The 25092-nt window shown below is 40.6% G+C and overlaps 2 protein-coding genes across 9 annotated transcripts in view; one reads left to right on the forward strand and one right to left on the reverse strand.

Moving 5' to 3' along the window:
- The window catches only part of SLC26A1 (solute carrier family 26 member 1), a 40778-nt gene extending 17153 nt beyond the window's left edge, over nucleotides 1–23625 (reverse strand). The window contains exons 1-3 of one of the 3 annotated variants that reach the window (XM_040542155.1): nucleotides 23485–23625; nucleotides 23028–23123; nucleotides 1704–1786 (exon numbers count right to left, since the gene is read on the reverse strand). Coding sequence is in view for 1 of the 3 variants with exons in the window: in XM_040542154.1 (XP_040398088.1) it covers nucleotides 1704–1786; nucleotides 7432–7480 (132 nt within the window). In the remaining 2 variants the exon portion in view is untranslated. Of the gene's footprint in view, nucleotides 1–1703; nucleotides 1787–7431; nucleotides 9375–23027; nucleotides 23124–23484 lie in introns of those variants that run through there. The other 2 variants (XM_040542156.1, XM_040542154.1) reach the window with 2 other exon arrangements.
- IDUA (alpha-L-iduronidase) overlaps nucleotides 1–23881 on the forward strand; it is a 49617-nt gene extending 25736 nt beyond the window's left edge. For 4 of the 6 annotated variants that reach the window (XM_040542160.1, XM_040542157.1, XM_040542161.1 and 1 more), the window contains 12 exons: nucleotides 12160–12242; nucleotides 12896–13003; nucleotides 13654–13749; nucleotides 14325–14527; nucleotides 14947–15126; nucleotides 16705–16921; nucleotides 17518–17733; nucleotides 18349–18470; nucleotides 19696–19821; nucleotides 20438–20514; nucleotides 21274–21374; nucleotides 23499–23881. In XM_040542160.1, coding sequence (XP_040398094.1) covers nucleotides 12160–12242; nucleotides 12896–13003; nucleotides 13654–13749; nucleotides 14325–14527; nucleotides 14947–15126; nucleotides 16705–16921; nucleotides 17518–17733; nucleotides 18349–18470; nucleotides 19696–19821; nucleotides 20438–20514; nucleotides 21274–21374; nucleotides 23499–23599 — 1630 coding nt within the window. In that variant the 3' untranslated portion in view covers nucleotides 23600–23881. The remainder of the gene's footprint in view (nucleotides 1–12159; nucleotides 12243–12895; nucleotides 13004–13653; nucleotides 13750–14324; nucleotides 14528–14946; nucleotides 15127–16704; nucleotides 16922–17517; nucleotides 17734–18348; nucleotides 18471–19695; nucleotides 19822–20437; nucleotides 20515–21273; nucleotides 21375–23498) is intronic. The other 2 variants (XM_040542159.1, XM_040542158.1) reach the window with 2 other exon arrangements.
- The last annotated feature ends 1211 nt before the right edge of the window (nucleotides 23882–25092 follow it).

Consider the following 25092-nt stretch of genomic DNA (forward strand, 5'->3'; position numbering starts at 1 on the left):
ACCAAATATAATTTAAAACAGCATTTAAACTCACTGAATACTGCAAGGACAGCTGCTAAGAAAAAGAGACTCAGTGTACTCCATGGTCAGTCACGTCACTCCAGAATGCATGAGGAAACTAAACAGTTATGTTCAGAAACTGTACATTAACAGTACTATCACAGGAATGACTCAGCTGAGTTAAGGAAACTGCTTAAATCAGAAAAGCAGAAAGGAATACTTCCCACTGTACTGTGATGGATTAACGTCTGTCGTGGTTTTTGTCTTTTTCCTGTATTTTTTCCAAAACACTGTTTTGAATTTAAAATTGTCATTTTGATAGCAAATCAGGCGTTCAGACTGGTGTTAGGTTGAAATGCTATTTCACTACTTTGAAATAGGAGGCATTTCTCTAAAGAACTTTGATTTGAACACATCCTTGAGCTTTTTAAGTCACAACATAAAATAACTATTTTAGTTTTTCAGAAAATTATACCACATTCAAATGATAATCTAGTAGTGACTGCATTTTGAATACACATACAAATGCAGTTAGCTAAAAAACGAAGTAATTTGTCTGTAAGTCCATAGATGTAATATGAAGTATCGTGAATTATGTTGGTTTTAATGTCTATAGAGAAACAACAGTAGCAGGAGTCAGGATTTACTGGTGGAACTACAAACATTTGTGAAGTGCCTGGATCCACAGATACTGTCTGTGAGCTCACCTGTTGGCCCAACAGCAATCAAAGCAAAGAACATTTAAATGTAGCACTGAAACATCTCGGTGAAGGATAGACTACAGGTCCCCTGAGCGTTCAAGAATAACAGTATTAAGTTTTGTCTTCAGACTATGATCAATGGTAAATACAATAAAATGCCAAGAATGTTCTCCTTGCAGTTCAGGGTTAAAAAATGTAGTATAACATTCAAAATTAGGCCTAGAAATCAGTCAGAGTAGCTGTAGGCATTTGGTAGCAATTTTATATGAAAGATGAGAGCAGTAAAAATAAGCATTTACTGCAAAGTCCTCGTCAGTGCCCTCCAACACTTTCAAAGTTATAATTTTGTTATTCCAGTGCTCTAAAAAAGCAGAATTAGGGAGAAACAGGTGAATGGAACACTAATGTCAAAAACAGGTGGACTCTTTGATGAACATATAATAGGAGTTTAGATCAGAACAACGTGTAGAAAATCCTTCTACACCTCTCTATTAGCTTCCACTCTCCTACTCATATGCAACGTCCATAACCACCAGCATACCAGGATGAGTTTCAGATCTTGCACCAGTGTTAGGAAAACCACCAAGTCTACAGTGTGTCCACCAGAGAGAAAATACAAGGACCAGTGCCTAAACCACATAGAGTTTGTTAAAGAAAAATCACTAACCCTTTCCTCATCTTCCTGCCAGCATCACCTAGGAAAAGCACAAGCATGTTTTTCAGCACTTTTAAAAGCCCTTACATGCTATGCTTAACACTCCTTCTCTAGCTGTGGCAAGTCTTCAGTGCCACTAAAAATTCTGTGTATGTGGGAGTGGAAAGATGTTATTAGTTAGTTTTCTTGATTTTGTTTTTTAATTTTCTGTAGTCCCTGCTGGTGGGAGAAATTCTGAGATCAGGAAAAAATCACTGCAAACTTGTATCTATATAAAAATGAGTAAGACCACCCTTTAGTATGCATTCTTCCTACTACAAACATAGAACCAATTGCATAGCACTTACCGAAGGCACGAAGTAGCTGTGGTAGTTCCACAACAGATTTCTTATCAGCACACAGTAGCACAGTTCCTCAGGAGCACAGCTTTCTACAGGAGTAGATTAGAAATTCTGTCATGATATAGATTGAGTCTGTCCAATTATATTACTCCAGCGGTGTTTACAGTGAGATAACATAAATAAATAGTAGCACTGGAGAAAATCTTTGTCCCGTAGAGTGTAATTACAGGTAGAAGAAGATAAGCTTAAAATCATTAAAGTACAGGGGCCGTTAATCTCTGCCTTCTTACTCATCTCTGCTATTCTGTTTTAATAGAGCCAGTTGCACTGCGTGGAGACTAAATAGAAGTACAGTCATGACTTTAACATTTGCAGGGGTTCAGTATACTTACTTGATGTAAAAAAAAAAATGCACTGATGTGTTAAAGGGAATTAAGGTAACATAGTGTCCCTTATACGTACACAGCGTTGAGCTGTCCATGGTAATTAACGTAGATATGTCCACTGAAAAAGGATTTTCATTAATATACATCATGGAGGGGGCTTGACTAATAAATCTTATGTCCAGGAGGAATTTACATACCTTCAGGTACCCTTAAGCATAAAATGCCTGAGCTTGTCTGTCTAGTAAACAAAACTGTGTTGTTGTTTTTTTTCAGCAGGTTCGCAGAATTGCTATCCTTAGTAATGATTGTCAAGAATCTGCCTTAATGTCTGAAAATTACTTGCGAAGATTTTGTTAGTTCCATTGAAAACAACAAAAAAATTACAGCCTCTCCCAGGATTCAGCTCCTGTAAAGCAATGAAATCTCTCCTATGAAAAAGATGTATTCCAGACTGGAGGCTGTCATTACTGAATTTTAGTGATCAGAGGGCTCACAGTAGTCAGTTAGTACCTTTGTCCCATGGTGTCCTGTTCTTTTGACATTTTTATCCCTAAGCAGGCAGAACTGTGGAACTAAAGCTTGCTTATTCATCAGTTTAAGATGAACTTTACTAGTGATACTTGCAAACCCTTGGGGGAAATTTACTATAGCAAAGATAGTCTCTAAGGAACACTAAAGCTTCTTCAACTGTTCCTTGCATTCATGTGTAATCTTACCTGGATATTCAAAACCTTTTCTGTGTGCAAAGGAAATAGAGCATTTCTTACTGCAACGCGAGCTAAATTTTAATGTTTCATAAGTGCACGAGATAATTTACTTTTATATTGAAAAGGGAGAGATTTTCCATATTAGTGGAAGTTGTTTGGGGTGGGGAAAGAAAGAAGAAAGAAGGGTTGTACATGAACTAAAGAAGACCATGGAGTGGAAGAACTGTTGCTGCCGTGTTTAATCATATGTCACTAGCCTAAATTGTAGTGCCAAAGCCAGGTTCATAATAGAATTATCAGCTCAAGTTTGCAGAGAGTTGTTGGTTTGTATTTCACTGAAAACTGCCTATCCATTCAATTGATTAGTTTTATCTGCTTAATTTTAAAATGTTTTGCTATATTTTGCATTCAAGAGCCAGGAGGTGACACACCTGCCATTTAAAGAGCTACTCTTTCCGTATTGGGTTATAATGCTTATTTGACAGTTCTGAAGTAGTCAGAAACCTCTCATCACAAAAACTCTGAAAAATTAAGAGCAAGACAGTGGATGACATACTCACTGTGCCTTTTCGCCATCATCATTTAATAAGGAAATTAACTCTATCATTTATCGAAGATTCTTTCTAATTTTTGTTTTGCATATAAGTGATATATTCAAATCAGACATACAGACAAGAGCAGAAAAGGATTAACATAGAAAGACACACCTGAAAGCACATCTGTCCTGCGAATAGATCCAGCTGGGCTTAGTCAGACACCACTTTCCATCTGTATTTCAGCTGGACACTAGAAAAGTACATCAGCTGAGAAGGCTAGCTGAGTATCTTCACACCTTCAGTGTGACATCCATGTTTTTGCTTTTCTTTGGCTGTTTGCTAGTTGTCCCATTACAGGTTCCTCCCTACAGATCTCACCAAGTGAAAACAAGTTTTGAGAACCATAGGATGGCAAAAGCTGAAGACCTGGTAAATGCAGCACACTGCATTAGTCCAAAACTTCAGATCCAGTTGCAGCATATGAGTCCAGCCTACGAGCAACCTGAGTGCTTCTCAGATTTACAGAGCAGACTATGCAGAGCATTGTTGAGTTTAGTTCTCATTGCATATTTGGCAGCAGGGAGTGCAACCATTCTAACACCTTGTTGTGCTACCACACAACAGTAAATAAGCCAGGTCCTGTGCAGCAGTTGGATTCACACATCTTTGGACTATGTTTGCACATAAAGCTAACAGGCAAAACAATAGAAGGAGCTCAAACAGAAAATAAAGATGTGAAAATGAGGAAGTAACAGTAACAGTACTGTGTAATTAAACCAGTAAGTCAGATATGTGCCACGGAGACTCCTTACAGTGAAGATGCATTATCACACTGGGTGCTTGAGTTAGAATGCTGGATATGTACAGAGAACAGTCAGCTGCCACTTGGAATGAAAAGTTCAGTGACAGCTTTCCCAGGCAATGCCAAAAGGAGTTACATGCTTGACTCAAACTAGTTTTAGCACTTGGTCATCATTCCTCTTTTTTTTTTGTGCATTTGCGAAGTCGTCCTTTAACATTCACTATGGATTTAATCTCCCTACCCAACTCTCCAAAATTTTGCTTATAGGTGACGTTATTTATAGTGGCATCAGCAATGACAGCACAAAACTACAGTAAACATTTCACTTGTAGTCATGTGTTCTGCAGGAGCAAATCACTTCCACACATCAAAACCGGTCAGAAAGGAGGGTCTGCTCTCACAGCCCGGTTTACAAAGTGGCTGAGCGTACCAATCAAATTGCCTTTAAATTTGTAGTCAAGAATCAGCCAAAAATCAATTCCTGCTACTGGATTCTGCTTACCGTTATTTGATTAATTCCCTTCACAAATGAATGTATGCTCAATGAATCTCAACAAGATCACAATAAGATCTCACGACATACCAAATTATCCATGCCTAGATAATCCGATAGGGTATGTTCACATGTCTGGAGAGGCCAGATACCAAAACACCTTTACCTGTTACCTCCATTTCTACACTTCCGTAGCCTGTTTTTCTTTTTACATCTTAAATTTGTTTTAAAAGGAGGGAGGTGGGGGGTACAGACACAACAGACTAATAATATTTTCCTAGCAAGCTAACTCACCTTGGCACAGGAAGCTGCTGATGCTTTGTCTGCCTCTCTCTCTTCCCCCCTAACCAACACGCACATTGCTGAAGGAAGGACTGAGACTGTGCTCACAAAAGCAGGCTGAGTAAGAAATGGAAAATCATAGGCCACAATTAACAGCGGCTTGAGAGCACTCGTTGTTTGCTTGCACTTCTGTGCATGTGAGATTTAGCCAGATCAGAACAAAAATTTTATGAGTTGCTTTGCAAGGTAAACATCGAATAATGCTGATTTCAAAGAGGAAAGAAATTAATTAAGACGTTCTATAAATGAAATTCAATTTGAATGAATTCAATCAAAAATGAATTTCAATTTTGATTTTATTTAAAAATAAAAAGATGCCGCTGAATGCACAGCTCCTGGCTGGATTGTAGAAGAGATAGTGATTTCCAGTAAATTAGCAAATGTTGTGTTTTGCATGTATGAAGCCAGTTTGTTCCTAAAATACAAAGATTCATACCCGTCCTTCATTTTGTGCATGTATCGTGCTGGTTGGTTGTGTGGATGGATTAACTGTGACAGGCTGTGACATCAGCAAGGGCTGGATGCTGCCTGGCTGTGTAGTTTGGCAATGCATCCTCCCTCCCCTTACTGCTGGGCTGACTCATTCACTCTACCGGGTGAGTGAATTATGCTTAGCACAGGCCCAGTTCTGCCCTCAGAGAGAGGCACAGCATGTGCTGAAGTCTTTGGCATTCTGCCTCTGTGCAGAAGCTGTGCCATAACCAAAGCAGGCAGATTTTCAGTCCCTGTTTACACAAATGATATCACTGAGAAGCAAACGAAAAGAGGTATTAATGCTAACAAATGAAGCTGGAAGTGATAAAATATGCCAGTTCTTTAGCTAGTAATATTATTATTATCTAGTAATATTTGATCTTGCAGCTCTGAAAAATTGTCTAAATGAAGTTTTTTGTTCTGTAAAGCCTGTGAAAAGCGCAGGCTGTGTTTTGCATAGGGACTGCTAGGGACAAAGAAACAGTGTTTGTGAATCTGCAAAAGGTTGAGTGATCATGGTCATTTGGGGATACAAAGACTTCACAGAAGAGTGCCGACTACCATACCTGTAGTGACTGTAAAAAGCTAGAGCAAGTGGAGCAAGAACATGGTAGAAGCAGCTCTGATGTGAATGAGTACCATACTGTCAGCTTCTAGCTGCGTTCAGAAGGGAAGTGTTGTTTATTAATAACCCAGGAGCCTGCTGATTTCGTAGTTATTCATTAATGATCTTGTGCTTAAACCTGAGGTATCAATTTAGTAGTTTTTTTGGTTGATGTTGACGAAACCTGGAGCAATAACTGCTGAGAAAGCAGCCTGTGGAAAGGTGAATGCTAATGAAATACCCTGCCCTTCATATACTCCGAGGTATCATTTCCATACTACTCACAGTCCTGTAGGACCTGGTTCTAAGGTCAGAAGGTTTTAAAGTACTCAGCAGAACAAGAATCTCATGTAGACTGTTGGTGGTTTTGGAGCAAACAAGGTCTTTGTAACAGCCTGAACTTTAAACTGTCTCCATTTCACTCTTCATAGCAGCCAAAAGTCAAGTGAAAAACAGGAAGCAGGATTATTTTGTGCTGTAAGAAGGACTTGGAGGGGAGCAAGCTGCCCTCTTGGAAAAGATAAACTTGCTGACATAGCCTGTCTAGAACTCTTGACCTTCATCTTGAAGATGCTGTGCCCGCAGCTTATGTGACTCACTGTCACTTCACAGACTGCTTTCCTGGCTGAAGAAGTAAGACAGTTACACTTCTGAAGACAGTTCCTTCTGGAGAAGCTGGTAGCAGCAAAAGGTTGAATGACAGAGTTTATCAGTGACTGTGCCTACATCTTTCCAGTGAATATTCCCTAGAATCAGTTCTCCTTTCATCTGCAAAAAGTAAGACTCACCTTTGGATGCTGAACTCCTCTCAAGGTTATAGGGACACTTTGCTCATCATGTACGTTAAGTCTGGTCTGAAGATTCATGCTCTCTTAAAATGTCATGAGGAACATTGAAAAGGCAGTAAGCAGTTCCTTAGGACACTGTTTCTAAGGGTTCTCCTTATACTAGTTACCTAAAACAACAGTTGTTTACACTTGAGAGGTGGCATTTAATTACTGTGCATACATACTCATCAGAACAACCTTGACCGTGTCACCTAGCCAAAGGCCACATCCTGGCACCATGGCCAAGGAAGTGTATGCCTGCATGAACCAGCTTACCAGGCCACATAACGATGGTCTGGCACACAGCTAAGCATCTATCAAATGAATACTGGTATGTAATATGATTGTTATCTCAGGTGACACCACACCAGGATGCCTAGTATGCCTAGTACTTCAGGCTCCACCTTCAGTTATCTCTAAATAAGATGGTAATGCAGAAAGCTTCCCATGGATTTGGGGCTTTTTTAGGTGGCTCCCTCATGGAGTGCATCTTTCTTTTCTGAGGTCAAACAGTACCTTGTGGAAAAATTATGTTTACTGTTAAGCTGTCATTTGCACCTCACCTCTGCCAACGCTTTGTGCCAGTTTTCTGTCCCTGTTTTTTGTCTGCATTCACCATTTGGCCAGCAGTCTTTCCCATGAGGAGCTCCCAGTGAGGATGTAAGCAAGCTCTGCTGCCCTGGGGCTGGCATTAGCCAGCCACCACAGCTAATCTGCTGGAAGAGAGGTTGCATGTAAGCAACAGACATACCTGGCCCTGTTGCTGTTCTCAGACACTGGTAAAAATAAGTCAAGTTACGTTAGGTTCTGACTTGTGTGTTAACTGTGTCCATGAGGAATGCTAAGGGAGGCTACACGAGCTGAGTGAGAACGTCTGGATGAGAAGGGCACTACTCTGATATATAGATACTTCCTGATCACATCAATTCTAGGCTAGACAAAGCTCTGTTCAGCAGAAGACCTCTGTTGATGGTCACCTCACGCTACCTTTGAATTCCTAAACAGGGCTGTGCTCTACTGATGGGGTTCAGCCAGTGTTTCCTTTTCCGGGGAATTTTGTTCACTACGTTGAAGTTTGATAAAGTTACCTTGACGTGTTATCAGAGATTCAATACTTGACTGAAGATTACCTGGAATAGAAACACTCCCTGCCTGTGTTTTTCTTGCTTTCTTCTCTGTAGATAAGATATTTGGTCCAATGTCTGTGTGTGCATTAGTTTTTTAGAGTGTGCTACTATATCCCTGGACGGGATCAGCTCAGGTCAGAAAAGAGGCAGATGCAACCTGCTGAGCACAGGAGGGGAGCCATAGCCACAGGCTAAGGAGCAGAATCCACAGCTGTGCTAGCTGAAGCAGATCTTCATGTGAACTAAGGTGCTGACACCTTAATAATTACCCCCCTTCCTCCAGTATGTGGAAAGGCTGCAGAAAGCTGTTAACAATGGCCTGTAACCTTTGACTCAGCAAAGGATGGCCCACAAAGCAAGCCATCTTTCCAAAAAAGAAAATAGTAAGAGTTTGTGGCAGTAAGCAGGCTCCCTTCCTTACTCATCACTGCTCTTCATGTTCGCAGCACAGCTGTGACATGAGACGCACAAGAGAAGCACATACGAATGGGCCTGGGACCATGACCATGGCACAGGCTGGAAAGAAACTTCACCTGCAGGAGCAGGCTCTGGAGTATAACAGCCTCAGGCCTGGGACTTACAGAGGCATCGCTGCCAGGATGCCAGTAAAAATGCTTAAGTGCATTTCCTTGTTGTGACTGAAGAAAAGGAAAGACTTATCTGGCAGGTCTCCCTGAAAAGCACAGTAGAGGAACTTCTGAAATCCAGGCACAGACAGGGCAGTGATTGCTGCTCCACATCAGAATAGCCAACAGCAAACCGTGAGCAATCCCAGTCTGGCAAGCATTCAGCTGAAATGACGAGTACATAGACTTCTGCTTGTTCATAAATAGAGGAAGAGCTATCTAGAAACCATGACTTAAGAGCAGAGAGATCAGGGAGGAAGCTGGCAAAAAAAGAGTTTGAATATTGGTAAAGGTTTGCAAGTTGAATCAAATGCCTTATTGCAGTTGTTTCTTACAGCCGTGTTGATGAGTTTTGATCTTGTCATCAGTGTCTTGAAATTATATTTACTGTCATGTGTGGTAACAGCCTGACACTTGAGCCAGTATTCCCCATGCAGAATGTCTGTATTTAATACCAGCTTACGAGTTCCCTGCTGTGCCTCACAACTGGCAGTCAGCACTGCCTACAGACACCTCATGACATGCAGCCCTGCAACCCGAATTCTAGTGATCATATATAGGTCATTAAAAAAAACATCCATTTCACATCAGAAAAGTAACGTTATAAAGGGTGAGAACAAGGTCTGTGAAAGTGGCAATCATATCAGGCAAGTAGTCATTTTATGTTCTTGAAGTTGGAGATAAATTGGTTATACAAACAAGAATCTTCAAGAGCCCAGAAAACGTTATTTCATGCAGCTATTCAAACTCTTGGTCTGATGACTGGTGCTATGTCAAAACAGCACCTCTAACGTATTTTTTTCTGACAGAAATTATTTCAGGTATTGAAATAGAAAAAGGTTGTAACTTGCATATCTTGTTAATAGCAGGATATTTACTAATCCATCTGCAAGCAAGAAAATATTCTCATAAAGAGGCAGATCAGCCAAAGGAAGTAAGATGTACCTCTACACCTACACACATAGCACAGCAAATAATGTACTGCCACCTCAGTCATGGCTGGCAATGGCATTCTGTTTTAAATATTTTACTTAGTGGACATAGGAGAAAAAAATGTAGATTTGCTGGGATCTTGAGTGTACTTGCATAGGACAGAAGGCTTTGTTTACGTGTGTATTTTCGCATAGTACTGTGTAGCCCTTAGACTGGAGTCAGAAAGACATTTGTTCCTTTGCTATTATTTGAATGGTGTTATTAAGTTTTTACAAGACAGTAGAGTTAATCATTCTTATGCTCACTGACTGTAAGTGTGCAAGTAAGCAAATATTTCAATAGAACACAGGGTATAACTGGAAATAGTTAATGGATCTGAGGGAGCACAACTACATTTTGCAACGAAATAATTGTCTTTGAACTTTGGAATAAGACTGACAGACCTTTTTTTTTTTTTTTTTTAAACGTCTATGTAAGCCAAAAAATAATAATAATAATAATAAAAAGCTCGTTCCAAACAGCCATTCTTTAGTTCAACAATAACTTCTGAAATGCTCTTATGGGTACTACAGTAAATCTGACATTTTCTTCTTTCACATCTGCATTGTTTGACTTTGGCAGGAGCTGCAAGCCTGTCAGTGGCTGCAGGCATGACAATGTCTGTCATGGTGGAAGAACATACTTTAAAAGAGACAAGCCAGCTTCAGGTCTTTGCTAAGAGTGTGACTGTGCTGGGACTAAGAGTATGTGCATGGTTATGTCACAGATGGGTTTGGTACAGTGGATATAGCTTGGATTACATTTGTTTTGCCTGTTCTATTTTGCTCTCTTAGTCAGAGATGCTGACGGCACTTTCTCCTCTTTACATCGGACAGTTCCCTTCTTTATTCACTAGGCAATTCTGTCAGCCCTTCTTATTTCTCTGAGACCTTCAAGATTACTATTACAGGTTCTCAACTGAAACTTTCCCTTGGCAAGAGAGGACAGAGGAAGAACCCTCAGTCTAAGTGGCTCAGACCCCTTCTTCCCTGTTAAGGGCATGGAAAGAAACGAGTTTGTGAATCTCTACACAGAACCCAGCAGTGATTTAAGAGATCTGTTGACTGTTCTACTCCCACTTTCTACTCTTTGTGCCCAGTATGCCTTGCTAGCTCTGATCAGTTAAAATCCCTGTAACTGATTGTCTCTCCCCCTTCTATCATACCTAGGGCACTCCGTCTGCAGATCATTTGTACAACCCAAGCAGAGGCAGGGTGCCTAGGACAAAGTGGTCAAGGCAGCAGAGGCAGAGCTCAGGCTGCAGTGTACCAGGGTAGGTTTCTCTGGCAAGGATGGAGAAATTAGCTCTGACAGATAATGGCAAGACCCTAAACATCTTCGTTAAGGGTCTTACCAGGGCTGCACTTAGTCTCCAAGGGTGCTTACAAAACCTTTTGCTCAGGGCATTCCGAAGCAGAATTTGGACACCAGCCCAAAGCTGTGGCTTGTGCCAAATGGCAGTAAGTTACCTTAACAGAATACTGTCAACAACAGTTAATTTTGAATTCCTTGTTGATACTTCATACTGCAAGACTTTTCCTGCCCTGATTTCAGTTAAATCAGGCTACACGTTCAGAACTTATGGGAAACTGTACACAACCTACATATCACATTATATTTGTTTTCAGTGGGTGCCATGTGAGAAAAACCTTTCAGGAATTTAAAGTATATCTTCAAATGTATCATAGATCATTGCAAATTGCATTTCTCAGCCCCTGGGTAAAAGAACTCCAGTGTTCCCATGCAGTTGCACACCCCAGTTTTGCACTGCTGAATTTTGCACTCCTGCAAGAATTGCTGACACAAAGGAATGCATCATGGGGCTTTTACTAAGTCTTCGAATTCACAGAATCATAGAATATCCAGAGTTGGGATATTCAGATATGGAAAATTCAGATATTTAAATGTGGCTGACAGAATTCCACTTCTAAATACAAAAGCAAGTTGGAAATACAAATTGTTGCAGCCAGAGATCCAAGAAGTACAGGAGAAATAGTAAGTGAATACTAGCAATAAAGTAAAAATTACAGGCAATTACAGGCAAATTACAACTGTGTATATAAATTCACCATTCTTTGAAAGGCATAGAGCTATTTTCTCAACTCGTTTTAAACCCATGAGAACTTTTAAGGAAAGTCGGTTGTATATTGCAAATAAAAGAGCATTAAGAAAGACTGCATATGAGACGAGGTGGAAACCAGCTGGCCTGTCAGTAGGTAATCAATTCAAAACTGAAAAAAGGAGGATAGCCAAGAACGGTCTCGGTAAATTTTGCTTTGGGAGGAGGATAGAGAACCTAACACACTGTAAAACACTCAAAACCCAACAAGCAACCTCATTATATTACTTCTGTTGCTGCTGCTGGAATAGGGAAACAGTATGTGTTGGACAAGAAAAATGGCTTGCTTATGGTGAACACCCTTTAGAGCAAGAACATGTGCATGCAGTTGCAAGAAACCTAGTTATATGTAAATTTTGAGAGCCAAAAGAAAGCACACATCTGGCTTGTCTGCAAACAAGTGCTACAATATTTACATTGGACCATTTTATCACCTGTATTCTTCAGAGTGATGAATGAGAAACTTCACTACAATTTTACTGCCTTGGATAACCTTATGGATCTCCTGTGGGAAAATAAGTTAATTCCAGGTAAGAGCAGCTCCCTCCCCTCACTGCTAGCCACATCTGTTTGACCATATTGTGCAATCATCAGATAGAACCATTATTAGTGAGCTTTGCCAAAGCTGATTTTGATCAAAATTCATTTTTTACTGCTTGCATTTAACTCATGTTCATGTAAATGTAAACTGTGCAAGAAAAGCATTATTAGGGCACTTAAGACAACACAAATGCTTTTACATTGCTTGCAACAATAGTCTGAGATGTACCAATTGGGAAATGAGATTTCTTGAAGAGGAGAAAGTTTTGTACCCATTAACTTTGTGCCTCAAAGGGGCCAAAGAAGCAGGTCCTCAAAGTATAGCTTCCCCTGTATTTCTGCAGTGTTTGATGTTCACCCTGTGCCTTCAGTTTGTGATTGTAAGTATTATTATTGATTACTATTGTCATCAACAAGTAACAAGAGTGAGCAACCTCAAATCTGAAATATTCCCAGTGGGGACATGTAGAAACAGGAAAGAAAACCCACTAAATGATGCTGCTTGTTATCTCTGTTTCTTCACTAACGAGGTTGCTTCAGATAATGCAATAACCCCTTAGCTAATCAAAAGGGATTATCATTCACAATAAATAAATAAATAAATGAATAAATAAATAAATCTAATCTTTTATGTCTATTTTAGGATTTGAATTGATGGGAAATCCATCAGGATACTTTTTAAATTTTGAAGATAAAGAGCAGGCAGTAAGATGGAGAAATTTAATTACACTTCTGGCCAGGAGATATATAGGTAAGTTTCAAAAAAAAAAAAAAAGGAAACATTCCTATTACTTATTCTGTTGTGATCCTTTCTAACTACCTCAAAAAATTCTGTGGGTTGTGTTCAATTTCATGACACTGGTATTCAGCACAAAACAGGGAAAAACCCATGCCAGAATAGCCAATGGGATTATGGCCCCATGTTTCTGTTCCATGTCCAACAGCCTGAATGAGCAGTGTGTTCTGGGCAGCACATTTGGCCTTCCCCTGGGGTCTGAGTTTTAACTTCTTTATGTTATTGTGGTTGTAAACCACCAGCTCGCATTAGGGCATGATAACCTGAATGCATCCAACGTGACAGCTTCAAATATTTCCAACAAAGCAGAAGCCTTAGCCTGAGTCTCACTTAGGCCGGGTGCCCTACCCACACAGCTGTTATTCACATCACCTTACTGCAGTTTTGTGTTGGTGGTCCTTTCATATTTTTCAAATATTGCTACATCCAAAATGAAGTATCATTTTGAAATCACCAAAATTGCATTTGCCGGATTATTAAAAATAGGTAATTTACACCGTACTGCAGTATAACAGGGTGTATAACCTCATGTGTAGCACATGACTAACTGATAGGATTGTCTGTACATGCACTCAACTCACTGATAAATGAGGCCTCTTACACAGATAGATACGGATTGGAGCATGTTGCTAAATGGAATTTTGAAACTTGGAATGAACCAGACCACCATGACTTTGACAATGTGTCTATGACAGTGGAAGGTAAGCATATTTTGGAGTACTTACTAGTGTAGTAAGGGAAAAGTGTGTGTGTTGGGTGGGAAACAGTGAGGAAGGAGAGATGCTGGCAAAGTAATAAGGTAGATAGGAGAGCTAAGGAGTGTGAAAGGTGTATCTAATCTTTTTTGCTCAGGTCATATTACTTACTACAATAATTACTCTGTTCCCTGCTTGAGCATCAGTGTAATACAGGGCTAGCAGAACAGGAAAAACAGAACAGGAGTTACACTGTTAAGTCCTGTTCATTGGTTATAAAATACTGTAAAATAGTTTACTAGGAGTAACAGGATGGAGGGTGGGATAAGAGGAAAATCATTCACTGATAGATGCATGCTTTGGGAACCTGTCCTCACAAGACCTTTGAAAGAACCTTGTGAATGTAGCAGAGGTTTTCATGTCTTCTCATGTTGTCATTGCCTAGGAAAGAGTAGACTCAGCTTGTGAGGTCCTGCCAGTAAATGCAAAAATAGAAGGAGTTATAATATCTCCCCATAGTTTTAGATCAAGATTCTATTTTGAGTTATTATTGTTGATACATGTATCTGCTTGGACTTCAGGGTTCCTCAACTATTATGATGCCTGCTCAGAAGGATTAAGAGCAGCCAGTCCTCTACTAAAATTTGGAGGGCCTGGAGATTCCTTCCACCCTTTTCCCAAGTCACCCATATGCTGGAGTCTTCTGCGTCATTGCTACAATGGAACCAACTTCTTCACAGGCGAGACTGGCGTAAGGCTGGACTACATCTCTCTTCATAAGAAGGTTGGTCCAAGACTTCAATTTAAAGCTATTTTTAATCAGTTTAGTCCAACTTACGTTTTATTCTGATTTATGACATTGATTCTTAGGTGAGTGTGCAACCTATATCAGGAATCATAACTAGTTACCTATTCTAAAGAAATTTTGAAGAAGATGGTCAGTTGCAAGACTTCAACTCAAAGGCCTATGCCTAATGCCCACGGGGATTCAGCTCCTCTACATCTTTTCCATTTTATGTTTTAGGAGGAGCTCATACAATCAGCGGATACTGTAGTGGATTAGGTGTAAGATTCTAATACTCTGTGGTCCACAGCTCCTCAGGGACTCCAGCAACATATTTTCATAATGTGTTTAGGTCTCCATGTTGTGTCTCTACTACTGTTTGCTCACTTTCACTAAGCAGATATGAAATATTGTTGCAGGGAGGTGGGTGTTCTCTCTACATCTTGGAACAAGAAGTGGAAGCAGTTGAACAAATTCAGAAGTTGTTTCCAAATTTTGCTTCTGTTCCCATATACAATGATGAAGCAGATCCTATGGTTGGATGGTCCATCCCACAGCCGTGGCGAGCTGATGTGACATATGCAGCTATGGTTGTAAAGGTAAAACATTGTCACAGTAGGGTCTTCTGAAGTGTTAACACGGTTGCAAAAGTAGACTTAGAGTCATTTTTTCTGACTACTCAGAATAATAGAGATAAAATAGAGAGCCTAACAGATATAGCTGGTGTTTCCCTGAACAGTTTGTTAACAGTAGCTTTATTTACTTTGTATAAATTTTCTTAATCGGCCCAAAAAAAAAAAAAAACAAACAATAACTAGCCATCCATATGTTGGAGAATGTGTTGGATATTGTATACAATTTCCCAGTTAAATCCACCTGATAAGACTATACCCACACATTCTCTCTCCAAGCTGTCACCTCACTTCTGTGAGATTATTTCCCAGTCTCTTCACGAGTTTATCTTGTCAAGGGACATCAGGTATAATTATGAAGTCCACTGAGATCTAAGCATAAGCCCCTTCTTTGTCTTTGGATAATGATTCTCTACATATGGTCTTATTAATTACTGTTAATACTGATCATGATCAGAAAAGCAGAAGGAGAAGAGAATGCTTAGCTTTCCTGCCCTTGCAGGAACTGTAGTCTGGTCCCAGGGCAAGCTCAGGTCTTGCCCTTACAAAGCAACAGTTCCCACTGCATGCCTGTTTTGTGACCCACTACCTTATACAGCATCCAGAGTCCAAACACTCCTGTGCAAAGCAGTAATTCCCAAACATGGGAGCATGTGTGTCACCCAGGAATGGGATACGTGTTGTCAGCTGTGCCTGTGGACAAAGGCTTCTAGCTCCTTTAGCCTGCATACAGAAGGATTCTTCTCCAGAGCAGTAAGTCACTGGCTGCACTGCAGGGAGTTTTTGAGAGAAAGAGCAGTGCTTATAGTGACATGGTGTTATGAAGGGATAAAAAAGACCTATCCAACAGAAAATTAACACTTCGGTGGATAGGAGCTGGAGCCTGGTGTTGTTAAATGCACTTTCTTCAGAGTCACAATTATGAGACCTTCTCTGTTGTCAGCTTTCTGAAGTAGTGTTTGATTCTGATATCTAGGCACAATCTGGTAAACAGAGAGCTTGGGAACTCCGGCATTTTGCATAACAGCTCAGTAACCAGTGCAATACTGAGAGAGAATGTATTCCTTGTTAGCACTAAAAGGATAAAACTACTCACTGGGGAATGGAATCTGGGACCAATTTATAGACACTAGTCTAATGGGTACAAAGTAACTCCAGATTTGGAGTTTTTACATTTACATTTATTTCAGCTAATAAATACAGTTTACTAATCCAATATTCAAAACAGAGGAATATCATTTGTAGTTCAGTCACCACGGAAACATATTCATAATTTATGCAAACTACTAGTAGTAGTCATTTCAGAGAATTTTTATTGCCTAAACTGTGTGGATACTTCAAATTTTCCAGTGATTAATGTATTATCTAAAAACAGTTTCTTCAAGAGGTGTGAAGAACAGTTTTGTTTTTCACACTTTTCTAAATGACAGAGTGACAGTTCCTTCTAATATGCCATAAAGATTAAAAATAAAAAATAAATAAAGATATCATGTTTTCTTTGGATTTTTTCCTCAATGAAGTTCCATTTTCTCCATGATTTTGCAGGTAATCATCCAGCATCAAAACCTGCTTATTGCCAAAGCCAACAACACCATCAACTATACACTACTGAGTAATGACAATGCCTTCTTGAGCTACTACCCCCATTACTTCACACAGCGGACTCTGACAGCACGTTTCCAGATGAACAATACAAAGCCACCTCATGTCCAGATGGTGCGGAAACCAGTGCTGACTGTCATGGGCTTGCTGGCACTGCTAGGTATGGTAATCACCGAGGAGAGAGCACATCAGTAACTTCATCTACCTAGGAGCTTCATGCATGACAGAGATTAGGTCAGCCATCTCACTCTTGATAAAAGCCAGATTTCTCCTACCCAGCTGTGGTTGTTACAAAAATGAACTCTCATTTCCTCTGAGAAATTAATAGCTCAGGAGAATCTTCCTGACAGTCTGTCATCTCTTTGATTTAATCTACTGCTTTGTTTACAAATTCTGCATGCCAACCACCCTTTTTAGTTGACTGGTACTTCCTCATGTGCCATCACTTCAGGCTGCAAATGACTTTAATAAATGCCTAGAGCTGTAAGACACATGCAGCCTACTAAAGGGAGATCCTAATTCACTGTTACATATGTAGACTTTGTTAGCTGAACTGCTGAGCATAAGACCTGCTGTGGTATGTGCATGCTCTGCAGTAATAAAATCCACCCATAATCCTGACTGTTGCTATACCTGAAAAAAAAAAAAAAGCTAGAACACCACTCAACCTATAGATCCCTATGTTCTGACCTTTTTTGTATCAGAAGTTGGATAGACGAGCAGTTATGTTTACAGAGTTGTCACATTTTTTCAAAGGAGAAAAACAGATCTTCGCAGAAGTAAAGAGCAGTGAAGGCGAAAGCACTGAAAACGACACAGTTGGTGTCCTGGCATCTGTGCACACCCCAAGTGAGCTGCAGCCCTCTGACAGTTGGCAAGCTACTCTACTGATTTATTCAAGTGAAGATAACAAGACTTCATCCAATATCAGCACTGTCACAGTGAATGCCACCCACTTCCCCAAACTTAGAGGTAAGCAAACATCATGTAGGCAGTTCACATAATTGATTATGAAGGCAGAACGTGTGCTGAAAAACTTCTGATGCGTTTATTTTCCTGGCAAGAGTGAGTTTCATTTGCTAACTTTCTCACTCATCTTTTGGGCACTCCCATTTTTTTCTGAGATATGATGGTGCTCTTGTAGGAAAAACTCTTTCCACTTTGCCCCTGTCTTTAACAACAGCTGCAAATGCTACCTTTTCAGAAAGCTATTTATTTTGGCTGGATAATGCCAGGCAACAAATTCCCTTACCAAGATCACTCCAAGGTAGCCAACATGACCACACTATTACACAATTGATGCAGTTGTCCAACAAATACATGCAGCACCTCCGCAAAAAAATAAGTGGGCCTCAATTCTGGATGTGGACGTAATAACTTAAAATTTGAACTTGGAAAATACAGGCTGGGTTGTAGAGCCTCATAAGAATGCTAGCCCTATCCTCATGACTTTCCACTGGAAGCCAGGCTCCGAAGTGCTGAAATTGCTTTTGCGAATGTATATGTCAGCACCTTCTGCTAAATTTATTCTTGTTGGTATTTAAATCCAAATGAAGGGTTTACTTTATTTCATTTGTGTTCCTGAAGAGCCAGTGTATATGACGTATTACCTGGATAACAACCAAACCAATCCCTACCTGAAGTGGAAGGAGGTAGGAAGCCCTGACTTTCCATCCCCAGAGCAGTTCCAGCAAATCAGGGATGCTGAGGTATGACCGTGTATTTCCTTGAAGTGTTGTATGGCTAAAGTGGTTGTTAATTGGTTAATTACAGATAAAGAGACAAGGCATCAGCTCAGGTAGTCAAATTTTTTTCCTTAGTCCACAGTCATGTGCGTCTCTTATGCATTTGAAAATGGACTTGCAGCCATGCAGAGAAGCGTAACTCACAGACAATTGCTAGCTTTGCATTCATGTTATACAAGAGACTAAATGTAGATCACCAGCTTCTCTGCTAGTGGCCCCAAATAGGTCACATGGCCCTGCATATATTACAGGAGGGTCACATTGCCTCAGCAGGTAGTTGAAAAGAAAAACCCTCTGTAACAGAAAACAAACAGCCACCTGAGCTGGAAACTACCCAGTGCTAGTTCAGAAGACACTTGGCCTCTCCTTGTGCCTCTCAGGGGCTCCTGGGGAGGCCTGCAGTTTCCCCTCATCCTCACCAATTCCGATTTCACCCCAGAGGGGACTGAGGAATAAGTTCTCAGGTGTCCCCTCTCACTGAGAAAAGCCATGCCCAGATTACTTACTGTGTATGAGAATATGTGAGTGGCATGTAATTTTAGCTCATTCTCGCATAGCATTCAGACCCATGGGTTAAAACAAAGGAGACCACCTTTACCACCTCAGTGCTCACAGACAGTAATTGCCTTCTGACTTTGGTGTACAGTCGAACTGTGTCATCTCTTCCCAATCACTATAAACCCCTATTGCTAAGGCCTATGGGATCCTACAGGAGCCATCGGGTTTTCCTTTGGCAAGACAGCAGAAAGGCTTTAGATCCTTTTGGCCATCTTGTGAAACCTCATCTGAGTGGCTGTTGTAGCTAGCAATAACTTTCAGTGCACACTGGAGATCTACAGCAAAGAGGTGGCGCAGTTTGTAAAGACCTGAGAGCCTGAAAGGCATGCCTGAGAGGTTAATTAAACCTGCAGACTGCAGCTATAGGGCATTGTGGCCTAGTATTTTGTGGGATGGACATAATATGTGTTTTGCAAAGAGATGGAATACAGCCAAAATAGAAAAGAGTCTGCTAGGTTGAAGAACTTTGATGGTTATAAGCCATGTATCAGCACATATTTACAACTCTACTAGAATTTTTTTATAGCCCCTAAGTAAATACACAATCATTTTACACTGAAGTAACAGTTAGATATTACATTCTGTAATGTTAATGGAAGATTATTCACAAGGCCTGTCTTTGAATCCACAGGACCCAGTGGCAACAGGCCCCTTCACTTTTCCTGAAGGAGGCATCCTGACACTGAAGCAAGACTTCCCCGTTCCCTCAGTCTTTCTCATCCACATCTGTGCAAGACCCAGTTCTGTTCCTGATCAAGTATGTGTGGTGTTCTACCAATAGACTCGCCAAATTAGAAACTGCTTCCTTCTTCAAATCTCATTAAGCATTTGGGCCTATTATTTATTAAAAGTACCACAGTACACTTAGTAAATAAACAGTTCTCTCCTTTGATAAGAAGGCTATCCAAGGCGTAATTCAAGATAAAGCATTCCACAGCAAGTGATAGGAGCCATCACTGAGATAAAAGCAAGTTTACCAATGGTAGGAAAATAATAATGCAGCAATACAGTTTCTGTTTTAAAATTATGTCATGTGCTACCAGGCTTGACAACAGCTCTCCAGTTAATAATTCATAGCTAAAAATGAAGTGAAATCATGCCTGTCCTAGATTAGATATCTGTATCTGGTTGTTCAGTCCCAAGTGATAACCATGCTCATAGTGGTGCACAGAGCCTCTGAAGGTCTTCTGCAAGGTTTAGAGGTTGGAGACTTCTAGTCTACAAAGCCACAGAGCTAGGAATTTTGTTCTTTAAGCCAAGTCTCAATGGAGAGAATCAAAGGAAAAACTTAGTAAGGTAGGATGAGGACAGAACATCTGACCTTACTGATTGGTTTGTACAGCTTTCTTATATGGGCATTTGTCTTTGGACAGGTGACTGGTGTTCGTTTCATCCCTCTCACAAAAGGACAGGTTGTTGTGTTGTGGGACGATGGTTGTGTAAATTCAAAGTAAGTGCCTTTTAAAATACAATGGGTATAACCAACACATGACTCGCTAAGTTGCCACCGGTCCTTCAAAGTGAAACAAGTTTACTAGTTAATGACTACTAGCTCCTTGAGTGATGCTACAGTACATTTGCATGACAAAATGAACTGTAGAACCCCTATGTATTTAAAGAAAGTAATTCTGACTAATTTATTGTCTGAGCAAGAGAATCTGCCTGCTGCTCACCAGCATCCAATGACATTTTTGAGGGACTTTCCTTCAGCACAGCACACAGGAAGATTCATGATAAAAACTGTTGTATTAACAGGTGCTTAGGTAGAATTATCCGTAAGTCTATAGGTTGGAAGAGAAAACCTCCAGTTCCTTGATCCAGCAAGCTATACTGGAATAGAAACTTTCTGTAGATGAACTATCCACAGTGGTCCAATATACATGCAGAGTTCCTCAGGAAGCACTGATACAGCTTCTTTTCAAGTCAGACTTCAGCTTTGATAAACCCTGGTCTGGGAGTAAAAAACGCTTACCAGTTTGTGATGCCACAAGTACCCTATATTGCAAGTCAGGCTGGGTTTTCTTCTGTGGCTTGTTGGAGCTGTGATTCCTCCTAATATAGACAATTCATGCCATCCTGCATTTGATAGCCGTGAGTCAACTGAGTATTTCCTATTTTTGGCCTTTGTTGAAATGTCTCTGAGATTAAGATTTGATAATTCACTGCATTATCAGTTGTGTTTACCAACTCATCTGGTTTTCTTTTCTAGATGTATAAAGACATTTGAAGTGCAGTTCTCACCAGATGGAAAAGCCTACCAGCGGATTAATGCCAAAGACACAATATTCACTCTCTGGGTCTACAGTCCAGGTAAGGCACTACTGAAAACATGGAACTTGCTAGTGACATACGTTCCCATCACAAATAAGAGCATGTCCCTTCCTTTAGGACTACATTCTTAGTGAAATCCTTATTCTTAAGGACGAACATTTATTGAAAAATAGTCATGAGGACATTATTATGAACATTGCTACAAGTAAATGCTTGTCACAGAAACCAAAGTCACCCAGACATGAGCCTGGCAAACTCCCTGGGAGGCAAAGCAGCTCCTTTGTCTCTGTTGTTACTGGTGTAGAGGCATGCAAAAATGAGAAAAAAAAAATTGCTCCACATGATCAGAGCTTGGCATTGTGCTGATCCTGGCATTGTACTCTTGGTTGTTGACTCAAAGCAAGACAATGCTGAGGTTTGGGCTCATTCCCACAGATATTGGCCATGAGTTAGTCTGAGTGTGTGGCAAATACAATTTGTACAGTCCTCTTGGTGTAGGGTGGTAGGAGCAAGCAGCCTTGATAACATTTGCTTAGCACCACGGAGTCTTGAGGTGTTAAACTACCAAAGGACTTGGCAACACACAAGCAAGTGTGAGGTCACATCCACCTTTCTTGCAGGGCTTGACTGTCATACATTTATCATGTTCTGAGCTGCAGCAGCAGAAGCTTGCACTTCTGCTCTCCTCCTGGTCATCTGTCCCTGTTCTTAAACCCATTTATATGGTTTGACAGGCATAAGCTACTGAAGCCCCCAGTTTGTAAGAACAGAAGAGGTCCTTCTGTAGGACAGTTTGTTTTAGCTGCCTGAACACCTAACCAAGGAGAGACTCCTCTCTTTGCTGTTTTCTAGAGCTTTCTTTTTAGACCTGACTAGCTGCCTGAGTTTTAGAGGTTTCACATTAGAGGGAAGTGAAGTTCATCTTTGTCAGCAGGCAAAGCTACTCCTCATGACTGTGGTCATATCTCCTCAAGTACAGCCTAAATGCAATGCAGACATACACAGATAAAAAAGGCTGAAAGAAGGCTGTGATGTTTTCTTTGTCATTTTCTTGTTTGTTTGTTTGTTTGTTTGTTTAACCATAAGTGGTCAAATTCTTAATGTGATTCTGCCGAACAAGAATTACTAATAAGCACTGATCAGAGCTGTGTGAAACACTGACAGACCTTACCTCAAAGTGATACTAGTAAGTTGCAATTCAGAGAAGCTTTTTCCAGAAACACAAGCTCATCTTAGCCTGAGAAAGGCTTTAGCAGTGGGCACATAATAAAATTCAGAGCTCTTGTTGCAACATAAAGGCTGCACAAGTAACCAGAAACTGTAAATCATGGCCAGGGCAAATCTCTGAGATTAGAATTCATTATCATCTAGTGCTGCCCATCTGGGAAACCTACCAGATTTACTTGCTTGTTTCAAAAATTAAAAAGAAGGAGTGCTTGAAAAAGTCCCTCATCTCTGCAACCATTATAGCTAGGTACATATTTCTTACTCATTATTTCTAGCCTTCTTTTTTTCCTTTAAGAAAAGAAAACATAAAATACTAAATCACACATAAAAGTCAAGTAAATAAATTAGAAAAAAACAAACATCTATATCGTTTGTGAAGTTCCAGTATCTGCAAGTGAAGGATGTGTTCTTCGAACTGGATCAAGGATGAAAACCAGGAGATCTGCAGAACAGGAACTCACATACCTTTGGAGTAAGTCGTCCTGCCACCGGAGCAGAGGGTTTTCAGTCAGCCTGCATACTTCTTGTTCTGCTTCTTTGTTGATCCTGTCTGCATATAACCTGTCCCAAAGGCAGAATAATAGGCAGAATTCAGGTGAGTCAGAAAAAAGGAAATTAGTAGAGATGTCCTAGCCTCGTTCCAAAGGAAATGCTGTGAAAGCAATCCTGTAACTACTCACAAATCCTAAGAAGAAGAGAGGAGGAGGTACATGGTGCAAATGGGAAAAAAAATAAAAAAATAAAAGAGCTAGTGTTTGGCCCTGAGGAATTTATAATCATTTTTAGTTAGGCAGGTACAGACACACTTACGTAGGGTGCAGGACTGAATTCACTGCTTCTCCACTCCATTCCACAAACCTACATTTTATAGACACCCTCCAAGCACCACTGGTGTCAGCCTTTCACAGTGACCATTTCTAACCTTTTCATTTGCAGGAAGCTCAGTCTCCGGCTTTTACAAAGTGCGTGCCATTGACTACTGGGGGAAGGCAGGCCTGTCCTCCGTTCCTGTGGAGTATGTTGAAGCTTTCAAGTGACTCTGAAGAGTGGTGCCTGGTTTGTTGACTGAGTGGTGTATGCTCCCTGCAGATGACAACTCCCCAGAAAAGTAAACTCCTCCCAAGCTTAGGAGGGAGTATTGAAAGGACCTGATGAAGCAAGTTGGGAATGCAAGTTGGAAGCAACTGCCCCCGTTAACTCTTCAGAGCTCAAAGTCAGCATTATCAAACAGCCACAACTGACAACCCAGCTTGTACAATTATAGGACTGGGATTTGTTTTTCTAACTAGGAATTATGGAAATAAATTTTTGTTATTCTCTATTTTACACTGAGCTAATGCCCAGGACAACCTAAGATTTACTAAGCCTTAATCTGCTGCAGGAGCTGTATCATCTCTGTGCTGTATGAATGAGGACGGCAGCAAAGGCACAAGGAGGACCTGTCTGAGAGTGAATTGCCTGTTTCAGCTGCCTGGCTGCCTTGACATAACAGAGTGATGGAAGGGCACAAAGCAACTGGACAGCCACATCCAGATCATGAAGTGAAGGGTCTCTTTTTCCCCACCAGTTAATCATAGATGGTCCAGTGGATTATTTCAGAGCACTTCCCCTGTCTTCAGATGTATGAGGTTCTTCACCCTCTCACAGAGGGATTTCCATGCAGCTGTTTTTGCATCTGTGGCTGTTACTTGCATTCCAGAGCTATTCCCATCACACAAACAGAAGGAGACACAAGAAGCTCTGGTCTCCAGACCAGATTGCCTCTTACACTCTGTGCTTTTTTCCAAGTCACCTGCTTGCACTGTGGAGGCCTGTGTGGTTGTACAAGCCTGTCAGCCACTGCCTTTTAATGGTGAAGGCTCTAGCCCTCAAAACCTCTCTTTCTCTCCATTGCTATCACCTAGCCTAGCTTTCTATAGCCCTTCAGGTGACATCTCTCCCCAACATGCTTCCTTTCTGGAGTTTCATGCTTAGACTGTAAGGGAGCTGAGGCTTGGCTTTGGATGGCCAGGAAAGTTAAATTCTAGTTAGTGCCTTTTGTGTTTTCATATTACACCCCAGCACATGCTTGCATTTAACTACTACCAGCTGGGAAACTAATCAAGAGCTGTTTGAATTTCTGTGTTTCTTGAAGCATGTGCACAAGTGTGTCACTGCCTCAGATGAGCTACAGAACACCTCTGGCTGTCCTTGCAAATGCCAAACACTTTATGTAACAGCAAAGTTCCCTGAAATTGCAGGGATGTTTTTTTATTCATCCCGCTTCACAACTGGCGCAGTTTGAACTGTGCCTTTAAAATGCTTGTAGAAGGAAGGATAATGCCAGTGAAAACAGCTGGAGTGTTTTCCATAAGAGGAGCAACTTTGTCACATAAACAAGTCCCCTACTGCTCTCTTTGCTGACATCAGCCACCTAACCAGCATAACAACAAAGCCTGCATATTTGATGAAACATTCAGGTCACAGACAAAAAAAATAAGTTCGCACAGTAGGAGAGAGCTAAACTGCTTTGAATGGCTTCACATTTACA

This window comes from Cygnus olor, chromosome Z, assembly GCF_009769625.2.
Source record: "Cygnus olor isolate bCygOlo1 chromosome Z, bCygOlo1.pri.v2, whole genome shotgun sequence".
In the NCBI taxonomy this organism is placed as follows: domain Eukaryota; kingdom Metazoa; phylum Chordata; class Aves; order Anseriformes; family Anatidae; genus Cygnus; species Cygnus olor.